General features: G+C 42.0%; 1 protein-coding gene across 8 annotated transcripts in view; it reads right to left on the bottom strand.

The window, feature by feature from the left end:
- Positions 1–16,417, bottom strand: part of CGNL1 (cingulin like 1) — a 179,641-nt gene that overhangs the window by 109,864 nt on the left and 53,360 nt on the right. For 6 of the 8 annotated variants that reach the window (XM_024232753.3, XM_063716167.1, XM_054531563.2 and 3 more), the window contains exons 2-3: positions 943–2,562; positions 68–162 (exon numbers count right to left, since the gene is read on the bottom strand). In XM_024232753.3, coding sequence (XP_024088521.2) covers positions 68–162; positions 943–2,547 — 1,700 coding nt within the window. In that variant the 5' untranslated portion in view covers positions 2,548–2,562. Of the gene's footprint in view, positions 1–67; positions 163–942; positions 2,563–5,148; positions 5,251–16,417 lie in introns of all 8 variants that reach the window. The other 2 variants (XM_054531561.2, XM_054531566.2) reach the window with 1 other exon arrangement.

Below are 16,417 nucleotides of genomic sequence, written 5' to 3'. Positions count from 1 at the left end.
GAAAAGGAAATTAAGAGTCCCACCAGAAACAACAATACTTTGCTCTTTCAGAGGGAAAATCACTAACCCTTCTTTGAGGTAATTGTAGAGAATCTGCTTAGCTGTCTCCTCATTGGTTTGCTGAGTGAGCTCTTGCTGGCCTTTCAAGAGATCCGGTGTGGCCTGTAACATAAGGCCTGTTGTTAGACCATGAGGATGAAGTTCCCAGAGGCTTCCAAATACCAGACAATTCCTCCAGGGAGCATCCTTCTTAGAGCCAGTTACAACATTTACCAGCTTCATAATCTTGGGGAAGTTACTTAACTTCTCCTCGCCTCAATTTTCTCACCTGTAAATTGAGGTTAACAAGTACTACCTGCACAGGGTTGGTGCAATCCTGTAATATATAACAAATAGTGCCTAGCACTTAGCTACTTTTTTTTTTTTTTACCGTTTTATCAATATCATTATTTTTTATTGTTACTATCAAAACACTAAATGTGCCACTTAGATTCTAATCTATCACTTGACAATTAACCTAAATGAAAATTAACCTAATTTTTCAGGCTAGAAATTAACCCAGTCACTCAATTTTATGAGGAAAATTAATATATCTACACAAACCTAACTATTCAGCCTCTGTGTAGAAACAAATTCTGCATACTTTCAGATTTCATGCATACACAAACAGAACAACTGAGCCTCTCTGTAGCATCTGCCAAGTTACTTTATCGAGAGATCACAATGGGAATCCAGCTGAACTTCAAAGAACCCAGAAAACTATACAATTGGCAGTAGGACATTCTGAGTAGGACACAATTGGATCCTGAAACAGATCAGCCGTGTGACTCCTGATACAAGATTGAGGATGTGTAATACCTATGGCCTCCTGCAGCATGAGTACATCATTAGATTATTTAGAAGGAAGAGAAAAAAAACAAACAGGAATCGCACTAGTGTTACCTGAGTATTTGAGGCCGAAGGAAATGTCTTCACGGAAATTTTCTTGGCACCAGAATCAGGCAAAGTTGCTGCTGCCCGGTTCTGTAACATCAGCGTAGCGGTGGCTGTTTTCACCACCTCCTCCTCCTTTTTACTCTGTGCACCAAGGGAGGGCGCACGGATCACTGTACTTTCCTGACTACCTTTGGTTTCCAGAACTTTCCCATCTATGTTCGGCTGGGGAGGCCTGGAGTGGGCACACGGAGCCCCGTGCGCTGCTCCCTGCAGCTTTGCAAAGGTGCGGCCCATGCTCTGTTTCCCACGGCGCTCCTGAGACAGTGGCCGCTGCCGGCACACCTGGGAAGGCCGGAGGAGGTGTTCGCTTGACTTGCCCAAGTTCCTACTGAATTCAGTCAGGTACTCCGAGTTCCCTTGGAGGCCAAAAGGAAAGGCGCTATCCACGCTTCTGGATCTTTTCCTGTCATCTGGATTAATTCTGTTTCGCTTCCCAGACCTTCCTCTTCTCTGAAGCCCAGGTTTTTGATCAAATTTTTCAATTAACTGATCTACACCAGGAATTGATCCTGTATCAATATCCCGTCCAGTTCCTGGCAGGAAGGGAATATACCTTCTGTTTTCATGACGATTGACGTTGTCGGCATGGATGGCACATTCCTGATCATCCAGTAAAAACCTGTACAAAGAGTTGGCTGACGTGGGAGTTGTGGATGACGAGGAGGACCTCCGGGACCGAGCTCCATCCAGGACAGGTCCCGCTGAATCCTGTCGCCGGAAGGGAAGAACATCTGGCCTGGTTTTCTTGGTTTCAGGATGGGCATGTGGGCTGTGGGCAGTCAGGGGCCTCCCGCTAGTGGAAAGGGCCTCCTCTCCCACCCTGTCCTTGGTACAGCTCTGAACGTTTACACACACCGAGGTCTGCTTTTTGGGGTCCTCTATGACCACGGAGCTGCATAAACGAATAGCTGTCACACCAGATTTGGCCGGGTCTTCCAAGGAGGGACTGGTAGGCTGGGAATTGCTAGGTTTGGGAAAGCAAGTCCAAGGCTTCTTATTGTTGACGCCTTCTTCTGTCAACGTTTTTAGCCAATTACTCTCAAAAGGCTGGTGATTTTGCAAGTTCAACTCATTCTTTTCAGGGTCATAGGGCTGCAAAAGCTCTGGATGCCTCTGAAAGTTCAGCACGTGAGATGGCTTCACGGACCCGTCTTTGCGATCTAGAACTCCATTCTTGCCCTCATGGAGCAGGGGCTGTTTGAAGTTTCTTATTGGGCTAGGTAGGGCGTATGGGTTTTCTGGAAGCTGCAGTTCTTCACTGTTTTCCTTTAGCACAGAACCATTGCTGGAATGTAGAGGCAGGTTATTTATCACTGGAGGTGGAAAGGGTGGCCCATTTTCAGAAAACGACGTGCCTGCTAGACACCGTTCTGTGTTATTCAGGACAATGTAGGGGTGACCATCAATTCCCTGGACCCGAATACTGACACCGTAGGAGCCTGCCTTGGAGTTCTGGGAACTCCTCGATTTTTGGGTATCATCACTTGCAAGTCTCAGATGGACCCCATATTCCTGCTGCACATGTTGATATTCACCGAAATACAGCTCCATGGTTCACTCTTCCAGCTACCAGGGACAGATGGGGTAAAAAGAGGACATTAGGTTAGAATTACATCTGTTTAAATGAAGACTGAAATAATTAGGAAGGGAAAACTTCAAAGTTCAAAGAAAACAAGACATTTTAAACAGCAAAGACACCTCAGAACCAAGTGCTGAAGGGCAGCCCTCTGGTGACCCCGCAGGACTTTCTGGATGCCCTTCAGCCCACGTGGCCACTGAGTTTGTCACCACTGGGTTTGAACCCTGGCCTGAGGGCAGACAACCCGTGTAATGACCTGACACTTTTGGCATAGCTTCATTATTCTGACTTTGTTATTCTGTTTTGGGCTGTTCTGGTTGCCTTTTTTTTTTTTTTTAAGTTTAGTTGGTTTCCTGAAACTTTATGCTGTTTATTTTTAACCAATAGGATGTTCCAGTTACCAGCATTTGAGAACTAGGTACTTTTCCATGAAAATAATTAAGAGCTAAGGAATTCTGACGCTCACCATTTTTCTTTGTTACTCTGCGGTTCATTTTCCTTTCAAAACACTTTCAGCCTTTTTTACGCACAATCTTGCTGCAAAATCTTTAACACTACTATTTGAATATAATGTTTCCAAAATTTTTACCATAAGAAATCAGTTGTTTGTGAGACTGACAGTGAAATTAAATGATTATAAATCATTTTCAATCTTTTCTTCTTACCAAAAAAGTTCAATAGCATATTGATCTGGAAAATGTTATTTAAAAAATGAAGAACACTCAGGGCTCTGTATTTTGTGATGGGTCCTGATGCCAAGAATAGTTGCCATCGCCTTTCTGGCGTGTGGCCAACCTTGTCAGATGACTGCAGACAGCTCACCAAGCAGGAGGCTCACTCTGCCTCACACTCCGAGGTTCCCCACCAGAAATTCACTTCTAACACTTTGCAAAACCGCAATGGCAAAGGGACTCCAGGAAGAACAGTAGCAACTGGTCACAAATTAACAGCTGTCTTTTTTTTCTTTTTTCCACTTTTGAGACTTTTTGAGTTTTCTTTCTATTCTAGAGTCAATCTACTAACACATTTTCCAAGAAAATCGTCTATTCCATCCAATTTTCAAATTTATTTGCAGAATTTGGGTAGGATAAATCATTTATTATCTAATGTTATGTTTTCTTCTATTTCTTGATTACACTGGTAGAATATATATGTGTATGTATTTTTAAAATTGTTTCCCTAAAGAACTAGCTCCTAGATTTATCAAGCATTTTTTTCTTTAATTTTCAACTTTACTGAGTTCTAGTTTGATTTTTATTATTTCCTTCCACTTTCCTTTGTTTTATTTTGTTGTTCTATTTCTAACTCCTTGACTTGGATGCTTTACTTGTTTCATTCTTTAATCACATAAATTGTGGTTTGTAACTACGTCACTTAAAAATTATGTCAGTTCCTACTAACAGACTCCCCACATAGCAGCTTAAGACAGGAACTTTTCCCCAGAGATAGGAAGTCTAGGACCGAAAGAGACCCCGGGATAAGGAGCACCCCTTCTATCTTTCCACTCATCTGTCTTTAACACATATGAGACCCCTTATGATTACAAGATAGCTGATCCAGCACCACATAGCCCAAAGGCTTAGGCCAAGTGACTCAACCTTCTTTTTAAATAGCTTTCCTGCAATCCCCACCTACCAATAATCCCTTATATCTTATTAGTGAGAACTTAATCATATGGCCACCCCCGGCCGCAAGGGAGATTGGAAAATAGGGTACTTTAGCTGGTCATCAACATGCAACAAAATCAATGTTCTGTTAGTAAAAAGAGAGAGGATAATGGACTTTAGAAAGGCAGCAAACAGTTTCCACCACAGTAATGTTTCTATTACTATTTTCTAGATAGTTTCTGCTTGGGGTTTTGATTTCTGCTTTGACCCAAGATTTGATTCTGAGAAAGTTGTTGTATATGTAGTATTTTGTTGCTATGCTGTTTTTGTTTGGAGGGTCTTTATTTGTAAATGTTGCTAATCTCTACCTGTATTGTGGTCAGAAAATGAAATCTCTACCATTTCTTCCTTTTTAAATATATTGAGCTTCCCTCTGTGAGCAAATATACGGATAATGTTTGTCAATGCTTCACGGGTACTAAGTGTAGTCTCCATTTTAAGGGATAACATTCAAAATCTATCCATCTGTACAACCTTAATAATTATGTTGTTTGGCTCTAGCACATCGTTACTTGTTTTGTCTCTCTGTTCTGTCTTGGGGCTTTCTGAATACATTCAGTTTCCTACCAGTAGCATAGTGTTGTCAATTTTGCTTGGTGATAATTCTTTTAAATCTAAAACATTTTAGATAGCATCATTTACCACTTTAAAGATAGGAAGAACTCAGAGAGGTACATTCATCTGTAATATTTATCATTATCTCACCAATTCCAAATATTTCATTGCCAACTTTCATTTTCAGTTATACTAGTATTTTTAAATAATTTATTTTTTAATCAAAGTAAAACAAAATAAGTGAAAACCTACATTCTTCAGCTTCCCTTCCCTGATCCTGAACACACTGCCCAGGAAAACAAAACAAAAAAAAAAAAACTGCAAATTTCAGCTATTTCTTCTAATACTTACCTCCCTTTTGCTAAACAATATTCCTGGCTGTGATTCCTTAACTTATTGGTTCTACATAGGGTGGATGCCACATCATACATACAAGTCTCTCACTTGGCTAACCTACCAAAAATAAAATCAAGAGTCAACTATTTACATCATTACAACAATATAAATATTCACTACAAAATTATATACTATGGTCTTACAGAACTTTTCTTATAAAATTTTTACTTTTCTAGCGTTAATGATCGATTACTGTTTTACTTGTCTTTCCTATATACCCATCCTTAAATCTTTCCCTCAACTGCATTACATCTGTTAGATGCTTATCAGTATTAATTTCCAAATGATCAAAATATCAGGTAATTTGGTGACCTCTTTTTTACAGTCTTCCCTCCTCCTACCCTATATTAGGGTCTCCTTGCTCTCTTCCTTTTGTGCTATATTATTTTCTGGGTTTCATGTCTTCCTCTTTGTTAGTTTACCCAATTGGTCTGATAGAAGACACTTCCAGTAGTTTTCTAAGAAAAAGTCCAATGGAAAAAAATATTTGACTCCTTGTATTTTGAAAAACGTCTTTATTCTATGCTTACTTTTGATTGGTGGTCTAGCTGGACATAGAAGCCAGGTTAGAAATAATTTCCATCATATTTTTTAAAGCTTTGCAAACTTCATTATCTTCTAGCTTCCAAGGATGTTTTTAAGAATTCTGAAGCTATGACTGTACCCTTTCCTTTGTGTGTGACCTGTTTATGTTCCTCTTAAAGCTTTTAGGACCTTTTATCACTGGTGTTCTGAAATTTCACAATGGCATAGCCAGGTGTGGGTTTTATAAAATTGGGCAAAGTGGACACTTTTATAAAACATGAGCACATAGTATATATATTCTTTCAATTTGGAAATTCATGTCTTTAGTTCTATAAAATATTTTTGCATTCTTTCTGTGATAATGTTCAGATTACTATTTTATTTTGCTCTTGGTTTCTGCATCTACTATAATAGCAATGTTGAATTTTTTAGATCAGATTTTAATTTTTCATATTACTTTTCTCTCCTGCTTTTTAACTCCATCTTTTCTGTTCAACTTTTGAGAGATACATCTTCAACATTTTTTAAATTCCGGTATTTAATTTGTAATACTCAACAGCTCTTTCTTGTTCTCTAATTGTTCCTCTTTCATAAATGTTATTATTATTTTGGATATGAAATAGCTTCTCTCTGCAAGGATAACTGTAACTTTTTTGTAAAAACACGTTTTCTCTGCTTTCTGCAACAGCACCATCTTCTGCAAGGTTGCTCTTTTCCTGTTTTGGCCTCTACCTTTCATATTGAAGGCTTTGGTAATACACCTGATGAACCCTGACTGCCTGATCCTATTTAAGAATGAAGGACCAAAGCAGATTGGCGGCTCTGCACACGTGGAGAAGATTATTAGTTGGTGAGTGTCAATTAATGTGAAAGAAAAAGTATTCCACTGAAGAACCCACACATTTCAGTTATCTGGGGGCATTTTTTTCTGGAGTTGTTCAATTTCTCAAGGAAAGTCTTCCACTTCATTGCTGGGGCTGCACACGCCTGGCTGCTGCCATCATGCACAGAGTGGAAGAGTGACCAAGCTCCCAGCTGTCATCAGTCTCTCTTTTTAGTCACCCTCACTAACACCCCAACACCATTCCAGTTCCATTTCTCCAGAGAAGAGACCTCCAGGCAGCTGCTGGGGTGGGGAAGGGAGACAGGGACAGGGTGTAGGGTCTAATTATGCTGGTTTTAATAACTCCCTGTATTTGGCCCATCTCTCTGGCCTACTATGGTAACAAAGCCTTCCCACTTCTGAGCCTCTCTGTGGTTCTGCAGGCAGAGCACCTCATTTCAGCAATGTGGGCACTTCGGGTGGAGGGGTCTATCCCTTGGCCAGCCCGGGGATCACCCCTGCATCGTTGCAGGAGTTGCCACCAAAGCCTCTACTGCCATTTTTTGCCTCTTGCAGGTTTAAACATTTTTTCTCCCCTTACTATCATTTGAGCGGAATTTTGAAAAGGAGAACTTCTAAACTTATCTGGTTTAGCAAGGCTACTAATATCATAAAACAACTCAATACTAAGGACAAGTACAGCGTGCTTGCCTTAGACTAATGAAGTGATGCGTGAGGGCTGACACCAAAATAACCAGGTGTGTCTTAACCCCTTTTTTCTGAGCAGTATTGGCATATTTTATTCTGCATCTCTAGAAGACTTCATATTTGTTAAAGTTTCTAATAATCTTTTTAAACAGAAGAAATTTTTTGTGTGTGGTATTTACTAAATGGGGTTATTTTACTCACCAATAAGTGTTGTAAGAAAAATCAGTTCTTATGCTGACAGACTTTTCAATGAAAATATTTCCTCTTTTATTAGTAAAATTCTTGTGTAGGATTTATGGTCCATTTGAATAGCTATTTCTACTACAGTCAACACTAATTACATTTCAATCTTTGAATAAAGCCACCTTGGCTTATTACAATCTTAGCTCCCTGTTGGTAAATTAATCCACATATTTAAATTTCATGAAACATCCACAATTTACATTTCCTTGACAACAAACCTCAATCCAATATTTTCATGGAACAACATTTCTCAGCTGGGCACTGGTGTCTTAAGCAAATGTGGATTTCCTTCCCAATCAAAGTGTAAACACTGAATTAATTAATGAATTTAGGGACAGCTGTTCTCCACTTTCAGGCACTGGGCCACGTTTACAATCCTAATGCACACCACAGACACGCTTGCGCCATCGGGGACTAAGCCTAACCAAAGGCTTACATAATTTGGCAGTAAATGCTGATCAATTGCCAGGATGCAACATTGTGGCACTTGGCAAATAAAAGTGGTGTTTTGGAGTGGAAATAATACTTTATGAAAAGACTGCTAAATGATGATAATTGCTTTAGTTAGCGAGATCAGCGAGTGTGTTTGTAAGAACAAAGGGCTTAGCTCTTGGAAGAACTATGAACATATGCCAGATAGAAACATTTCCTCTCTCTGGGCCATCACATGTTATCAGCTAAGCATGGAGATTAGTCACGTAATGCTGGTCCACACATCCCCACCCCACCACTCTAATTCTCAGTGGCACCTCCAGGACCTGCATGCATATTCACCAGCCATTCCAGGGGCCCTGTGGCTACTGAGGAAATGCAGCAAGGCAATCTGAAACCTTAACCTTTATGCTGTGGCTGGCCCTTGCCTCCAAGGACAAGAGTCCCCATCAGCCAAGCCAGGCTGGCCCAAGCAACCGGCATAGTACCTAGCATGGGGCAGAGACTCTAGGTATGTTTGCTTTGAACAAGTAATCTATTTTACCACACAAATCACTTAAAAGAGCATCTAATACAGTGGGTAGAGAGCTGATGAGTCTCAGTGCAGTCTTGAGCTTAATTCTAGGAAATAAGAATTGACCCACCAACCAAAAAGTAATTTCCTCTGAGTGGGATCCTGTGACTGCCTCATTTAGAGAGAAGATACTGCCAGTCTGATGATAAACACAAGCTAAAACCTCTAAACCTGGGGTGTCCAATCTTTTGGCTTCCCTGGGCCACACTGGAAGAAGACCAATTGTCTTGGGCCACACATAAAATGCACTAACACTAATGATAGCTGATGAGGTTTAAAAAAAAAAATTACAAAAAAAAATCAAAATGTTTTAAGAATGTTTACGAATTTGCTTTGGGCGCATTCAAAGCCATCCTGGGCCACAGGCAGCCCACAGGCCGCAGATTGGACAAGCTTGCTAAACAGTGGTTAATACATTTATTCCTAAAGGATGTGTCTGTGGAACTAGTGGGAAGACAAAATTTTGTATGGGGATATTCACACTAGAACCTCAACCAGATGAAATTGAAAGATCAGGGTGTGGAAAGCCAAGATTAGCAAAACACATATTAGTTTCAATGTATTCCCTAACACGACAGAAAGAGGCAGCCTTACCTAAACTGAGCTTTATGTTTTCTCTCTACATGTTTTGTAGTACAAATGTAGGAAACTGACCAAACTCTTCAGATTTCAAAGGAAGTGTCTTTGTATACAGTCAACCCTTCAGAACTCCCTGGGAAAACAATTTCAAAAATAAACTTGAGGTTTGGAAATGAAAGCGGAGTTGCTGTCTGTTCCACACAGTTCAGGATGGTTTGAATGTCTTCAAATGAACCTGACAACTAAAACTTTTCTATTTGGGGGGAAAAAATAAACTTTTAATATTGAGTGCTACAGCTTCCCCCTAAACCCACCTTGTACAAAAAGGAAGATGGCAAAAAAGAAAAGCCTGTAAAAAGGCTCCTTTTATTAGGGTTGGAGACCTAGGAGAATCAACCAGGAGTTTGAAAATCTGGAGTTGGCCAGGCGCACTGGCTCACGCCTGTAATCCCAGCACTTTGGGAGGCTGAGGCAGGTTGATCACCTGAGGTCAGGAATTCGATACCAGCCTGGCCAACATAGCAAAATCCCATCTTTACTAAAAATATAAAAAATTAGCCAGCCATGGTGGCGGGCACCTATAATCCCAGCTACTTGGGAGGCTGAGGCAGGCAGAATCACTTGAACCCTGGGGGTGGAGGTTGCAGTGAGCCGAGATTGCACCACTGCACTCCAGCCTGGGCAACAGAGTGAGACTCCGTCTCAAAAAAGAAAATGTGGAGTCACTGGGACTCAACTCATCTGATCCACGTGGCCTGGCCCTGAGAGCATGGGCACCAAGTGGCTCTCCCCCAAGAAGCCCCCACTTCCCCCTGGAAGTCTATCCCCCTTGTTTCCCTGTGGATGGGTCCCACTTCCCTTGCTCACTTCTCTTAACTGATTAGCACATATATCACCACTTAATTTACAGTGTTCATATGTTACCAATTTAACTTTTATTTTTTAATTTTTATTACTTTAATAAATTCAGTGGTTCGTATTTTATATTCTTCATGGTTACTGAAGAAAATACAGAATTCATGTCCCAAAAAAAGTGTTAGATAAGTCATTCATCCTTTTCACCTTTTGAGCCTTAAAATGATTTCTGAAAGTTTCTCCTACCAGGGCAGAGCTAAGCTACAGAAGTTTACGGTTCTGAAGACAAGTAATGGCACCTGACTCCGAGATGCAGCAGCAGGAAATATTTCTGACATGTGGCTCAAGTCCAACATTGGCTCTGGACAAGTTCTTTAATTTCTCTGTTTTCCTGTCTCTAAAGTCAGACTGTCAGTGATGACTTCATAAAGTAATTAGGAAAATCACATATTGTATGCTAAATGAAATGACGAAGATCAGCCGGGCAGTGGCTCATGCCAGTCACCCCAGCACTTTGGGAGGCTGAGGCAGGTGGGTCACTTGAGCCCAGGAGTCTCAGACCAGCCTGGGCAACACAGGGAGACCCCATCTCTATGAAAAATACAAAAATTAGCTGAGTGTGGTGGTGCGCACCTGTAGTCCCAGCTACTCGGGAGGCTGAGATAGGAGGATCAGCTGAGCCCAGAGAGGTCAAGGCTGCAGGGAGCTATGATCACGCCACTGCACACCAGCTTGGGTGTTAGACTGAGAGACCCTGTCTCAAAAAATAATAAGAGGGATCTGAGAAAGAATTCAATGTAGCATTTATGGGCACAAGAAAGCTGGCTTTGTTCATAAAATGTTTTGAAACACTTATGAGAAAAAGACTAAAAACCCCCACTAATTAACCAAGCAGCATTAACCACCAATATCCTGAAATAATTTATTAACTAATGAAGAAGCCAGAGGGCTGAGAATCTAAAGTACAATGCTATGTCCATAATGGAGATTTAATAAATATTTGTTGGGTGAATAAATGAAGATCTTCATACTGTCATGTACATAGAAAACCTCTCAACCAGAGATAACAGATCCACACCGTTTGTGCTACAGTTTCCTCTACGAAGCCTAAGCTCAAATTATATCAATAAAGGGTTATTATCGTTTTCTAAGCGCAAATCTGGCTTCAGAATCCTCCTCAACACTGCACCCCTGCAGTCACTACCAATTGGTTGGTTAGCGCAGACACAAAATAAAACGCACTTGCCATCCCTGACATATGATACTTACCTAAACCTACATTGAAGCCAAAATGTCCAAGAAATAAATTACCCACCCCCCAAGTCAAGCGGAGTCTTCTTAGATTTCTCAGTGTTGTCACTGGTAATTGTGTAGTCAACTCAGCACTGAAAAGCTACTCAAACTCAAGGCATACCTTATGCTCAGGTTCACACCGTTGGCATTAATACCATTAGACCACGCTACCAAGAGGAAGGGACTATTTTTGCAAGTACCCAACAAAAGAAGCTTCTGTTCTTAAACTGTGCAGCTGCACTGTTTTTTGTTTTTTATTGTTGTTGCTGTTTTGAGATGGAGCCTAGTTCTGTCGCCAGGCTGGAGTGCAGTGGCGCAATCTCAGCTCACTGCAACCTCTGCCTTCTGGGTTCAAGCAATTCTCCTGCCTCAGCCTCCCGAGTAGCTGGGATTACAGGCACATGCCACCACGCCCAGCTAATTTTTGTATTTTTAGTACAGACAGGGTTTCACCATGTTGGCCAGGATGGTCTTGATCTCCTGACCTCATGATCCGCCCACCTCGGCCTCCCAAAGTGCTGAGATTACAGGCATGAGCCACTACACCCGGCCCACAGTCTGTTTTTATGACCTTTACTTTAGACATTTTTTTTTCCTCCAGTAACAATCTGTCTTCCTTCACCTATGAAAATCCTGTTCTTTCTTCGAGGCTAACCTACTGGAGACAGCTCCCGCCTCTTGCCTGGCATTCCAGCACAGACCAGCACCACACAGCTCAGCACAGGCTCTCCAGCCACGGCTTCTCTGGTAGATTAGTTTTGTCCCAGCAACCACATTTTAGAGCTTTTTCTACTGATTCTGAGTCAGACACACACATCATCCCTCCACGAGGCCAGCCCCGGTGATTTCTTTGTATCATCTTGTCTGATGATATCCTCACAGCACCTGTTCTCTCCACTTTAGAGATGTGTAAACTCTGGCAGGTAATTTCCTCTGAGGCCTTACACCTGGGCCAGGGGCGACACCAAAATTTAGACCCAGACTTTCTCTCTAAGACCTGTACTCTTTCTTGAGCAGAGACCACATTTTCACTTTTCTGCCTCCCACAGTTTGTATTCAATTATGCTGACATGGTCACTGGAGGGCTGTGGACCACAGCATGTCACTATGTCCCGTGGCACTGGTGTGCCAGCAAGACAAGCTCTTATCTGTCAGAGCTCAGTGGAAGTGTCACTCCTCGGCCAGGCCTTCCTCCTTGCCACATTTCTGGCATCCAGAACAGTGTTTCACATATAAATGAATGAACTAATAAAGCATGCTCAATGTACACAGCTCTCTGAACTTTGTTTTAAAATGTGAACAATGTAAAAGAAAAAAAAAAAAGTCAAGGTTTTCCATAGCAAATACCCATCCTTCAGGCATCTCCAGCCCGAATATTTAAAACTGTTTAAAACATGAGAACCAGATCCACAGCCTCAAGGGGGCTTTCCTTCCCACCTCCAGCCTCCACTTCACAAGGTATGCATGTTCCAAAAGTAGAAATTAGGCCCTGGGGTTATCAAGTATCTCTTAAGGGAGGCATGGGGCATGTGGAATTCCAGCAATGCCAGCTATAACAAGCCTGGTTCCCGGAACATCCTCACAGATGTCTGCAAAGTGAATTCCAAAGCTCAGTATTCTCCCTCGGAATATGTTGTGCTTTCAGCAAAGTATCTCTTTCTTCTCGGTCACTCAAATCAACAGATCCAATCAGGGAAAATTAGCCATCTTTGTCCTCATCAGGGAAAGGGGTGAAGGAATGTGCATCATGAGCAAATTTAGCCAAATGATCGCAAAATCCAGAGCCACTGGGGGAGCGTCGATGCCATGCAGCCTTCCCAGCTCCCTGGGAGTCATTGATTCACACACCAACCCAATCTCATAAATGCATGAGTCAGTTGTTTGCATGGGTCCCAGACAGACTATGCTATAAATGATAGGCACCTGTATTTGTCCACAGACACCTACTCTGTATTGTATAGTGTGGCTATTAAAAACATGGAAGATAACACTGTGTAGGCACCCAAAATATTTAAAAATAAAATAAACCTTCTGAAATATTTTTAGAAACATAGCAGCTTGCTACATGTATAAATTCAGGTTCTCTGTTGTTGTCCAAGACAGCTGTTACCTGCAAAGTTGATGACACCAGGGACCTCATGCTCCAGTAAGATCTTCCTCCCCAGAATTCTCTCAGATGGGCAGCAGGGGAAGGGGGACTACCCAAACCCAAACCCTAAAGTCACCCCAAACACGCTGTGCCTTGCTCTCACTAGCCCCTCAGGTACTTGCAGAATGGCCATTCATTTAGACATTGCGGGCAGTGCTGTGGCCCTTAGCTCCCTCTCTCCTTCCTAAAGCACCCTCACCCCATTCCAGCCTTAGTCTTCTGCCCCAGGCTCCCTGGCATCACAGATCTATATAGATGGGTCTGTTAGCCTCAAATTATATGTGGAAATGAACTGGGTAGAAACAAACACATACACTCAAAGGAAGCGTGTGAGGGAGAAGGACCATTCATGTCTCCTTTCAAAGCATGAATGTGTCTCCTGGCCAGTAGCTGTATCTCATCCCTGTAATCCCAACACTTTGGGAGGCTGAGGCAGGCGGATCACTTTAGCCCAGGAGTTCAAGACCAGCCTGGGCAACATGGCAAAACCTTGTCTCTACAAAAAAAAAAAATAGCCAAGCATGGAGACACGTGCCTGTAGTCTCAGCTATTCAGGAGGCTGAGGGGGGAGGATCACTTGAGCCTGGGAGGTTGAGGCTGCAATGAGCCATGATTGCACTACTATATTCCAGCCTGGGCAATAGAGAACCTGTCTTTAAAAAAAAAAAAAAAGAATGTGGCCTGGTGTGGTGGCTCATGCCTGTAATCCCAGAGCTTTGGGAGGCCTAGGCAGGCAGATCACTTGAGGTCAGGAGTTCAAGACCAGCCTGTTCAACATGGTGAAACCCTGTCTCTACTAAAAATACAAAAATTAGCCGGGCATATCAGTGTGCACCTGTAATCCCAGCTACTCAGGAGGCTGAGGCAGGAGAATCCCTTGAACCTGGGAGGCAGAGGTTGCAGTGAGCCAAGATCATACCACTGCACTCCAGTCTGGGTGACAGAATGAGACTCTGTCTCAAAAAAAAAAAAAAGAATGTGTCTTCTTCTTCTTAGCCCCATTTCTTAAGTGCAGAATCCCTTCCTCTCTGATCTCCAGGAGCCAGAGGAAAGGAGGAGGGCCTGGGGCACAAGTTAGAATTGGGGGGATCCCTGCCTACATACCTTCCTAAGCCAGGCCCTAGAATTGGTGAGTAAAAGCCATCTACTCCATTACTCCATTATTTTTATATTTAAATATTTTATAATATATAGATGTCTCCAGGAAGGAAGTTTCACAATTTACATTTTTCAATAACCAGAAATTAGACTGGTAATCCAAAATTGAAGTTTTAATTACATAAACAAAAAAAGGATTATATATTTTAGCCTTTTAGGGTTTGTCTTTTTTTTTTTTTTTGAGACAGACTCTTGCTCTGTCGCCCAGGCTAGAGTGCAGTGGCACAGCCTCAGCTCATTGCAATCTCTATCTCCCAGGTTCAAGCGATTCTCCCACCTCAGCCTCCCAAGTAGCTGGGACTACAGGCATATGCCACCATGCCTGGCTAATTTTTGTATTTTTAATAGAGACGGTTTCACCATGTTGGCCAGGCTGATCTTGAACTCCTGACCTCAAGTGATCCGCCCACCTTGGCCTCCCAAAGTGCTGAGATTACAAGGCGTGAGCCACTGCACCTGGCCTGAATATAGATATTTTAAAATTTTACTCTCTTGAAAGCATGCTAAAATTTGACAGCCCACTCAGCGTCTTTTTATTTTTTTTATTTTTATTTTTGAGACAAGGTATTGCTCCATCACCCAGGTGGGAATGCAGTGGTGAGATCATAGCTCACTGCAACCTCCAACTCCTGGGCTCAAGGGATCCTCCTGCCTCAGCCTCCCAAGTAGCTGGGACTATAGGCACGAGCCACCACACCCAGCCTATTATTCTTATTTTGTTAAAAATAGCTTTTTACAAGCAGTTTTGGAATTTAAAACTTTTTCCTTTCCCTGTCCTCAGCCACACCTTCAATCTTGCTTAGTTCCTATTTTAGTCTTTCATAAGCTTGTATAATGTAAAGATGCCTCTAAAGAAAAAAAATTCTCAACGATTCTTAGTGTTCACTTAATGTTTCTCATAAAATGTACAAATATAAAATGATTATAGTTCTCATATTACCATCAATACCAAAACATCTGCACATTAAATACAAATGCAATTACAAAGCCAATATAATTCCAATTCACAACATTAATATGTAGGGTGATCATTTTGCTGAAACTGTATCACCTTATACGGTGTGAACAGGGACTTCAACAGTGCAAGTCATGATTTCATTGCACAGATGTTACCTACCTTGTACAATGAGATGCCTCAATTTTCTACCACCTTTTTTTATTCAAACAACTACAAAACCTTCATTTCTCTAGTCTGCCATAAAACTGTTGGGTCTTCATGGGGTGTAAGGGCATCGTTTATGTGTTCTGTCCATCCGGGTTCTTTCCACTAGTTCATGATACTTACAATAACGTAACCCGATACTCAAACTATTAAAAACACAGACACTGGAATGGCGTGGTAGTATCAGTGGTCATCAGCTCATCTGGGACACGCTGATACTAATGCTTTATGTAATTACTAACAAGTTCTTACCAAGAGCCTATTACTATGCTAGTCACCCTTCTACAGCAGTTAAATGCGGAGACAAGGTCCTTTTTCCCACAGAACCCACACTCTGGTAGGAAGAGTGAGGACGAATAAGAAACTCACAGAGTGTGGTAAGAAAATGAACTGGGATAGGTGACAGCGAAGTGATGGTGGTGGTAGTGAAGGTCCATTCTAGATAGACAGTTAAGGAAGCCCTCACTGGGAAGGGAATATTTGCTTTGAAAGAGAAGATGAGATCTAAGCCGTGTGAGTGCCAGGTAGAGAGAACAGCAAGTTTAGAGCTCAGGAAGGAGAAACGTGCTAAGCAAATCGAAGAATCAGGGGGAAGGCAGACTTGGCCAGAGCTCGGTGGGAGACGCAGAGGGCAGAGCAGCTAAGGGCAGAGGAGTGGGCAGGAGCCAAACCCACAGGGTGTCATGGGCCTGAATACAATTCTGGGTTTTGACCCAAGTGGGG

Source organism: Pongo abelii, chromosome 16 (genome assembly GCF_028885655.2).
Source record: "Pongo abelii isolate AG06213 chromosome 16, NHGRI_mPonAbe1-v2.0_pri, whole genome shotgun sequence".
Classification (NCBI taxonomy): Eukaryota; Metazoa; Chordata; class Mammalia; order Primates; family Hominidae; genus Pongo; species Pongo abelii.
The sequence above is the reverse complement of the archived record's forward strand: the minus strand, read 5'-3'. Positions and strand labels throughout refer to the sequence as shown.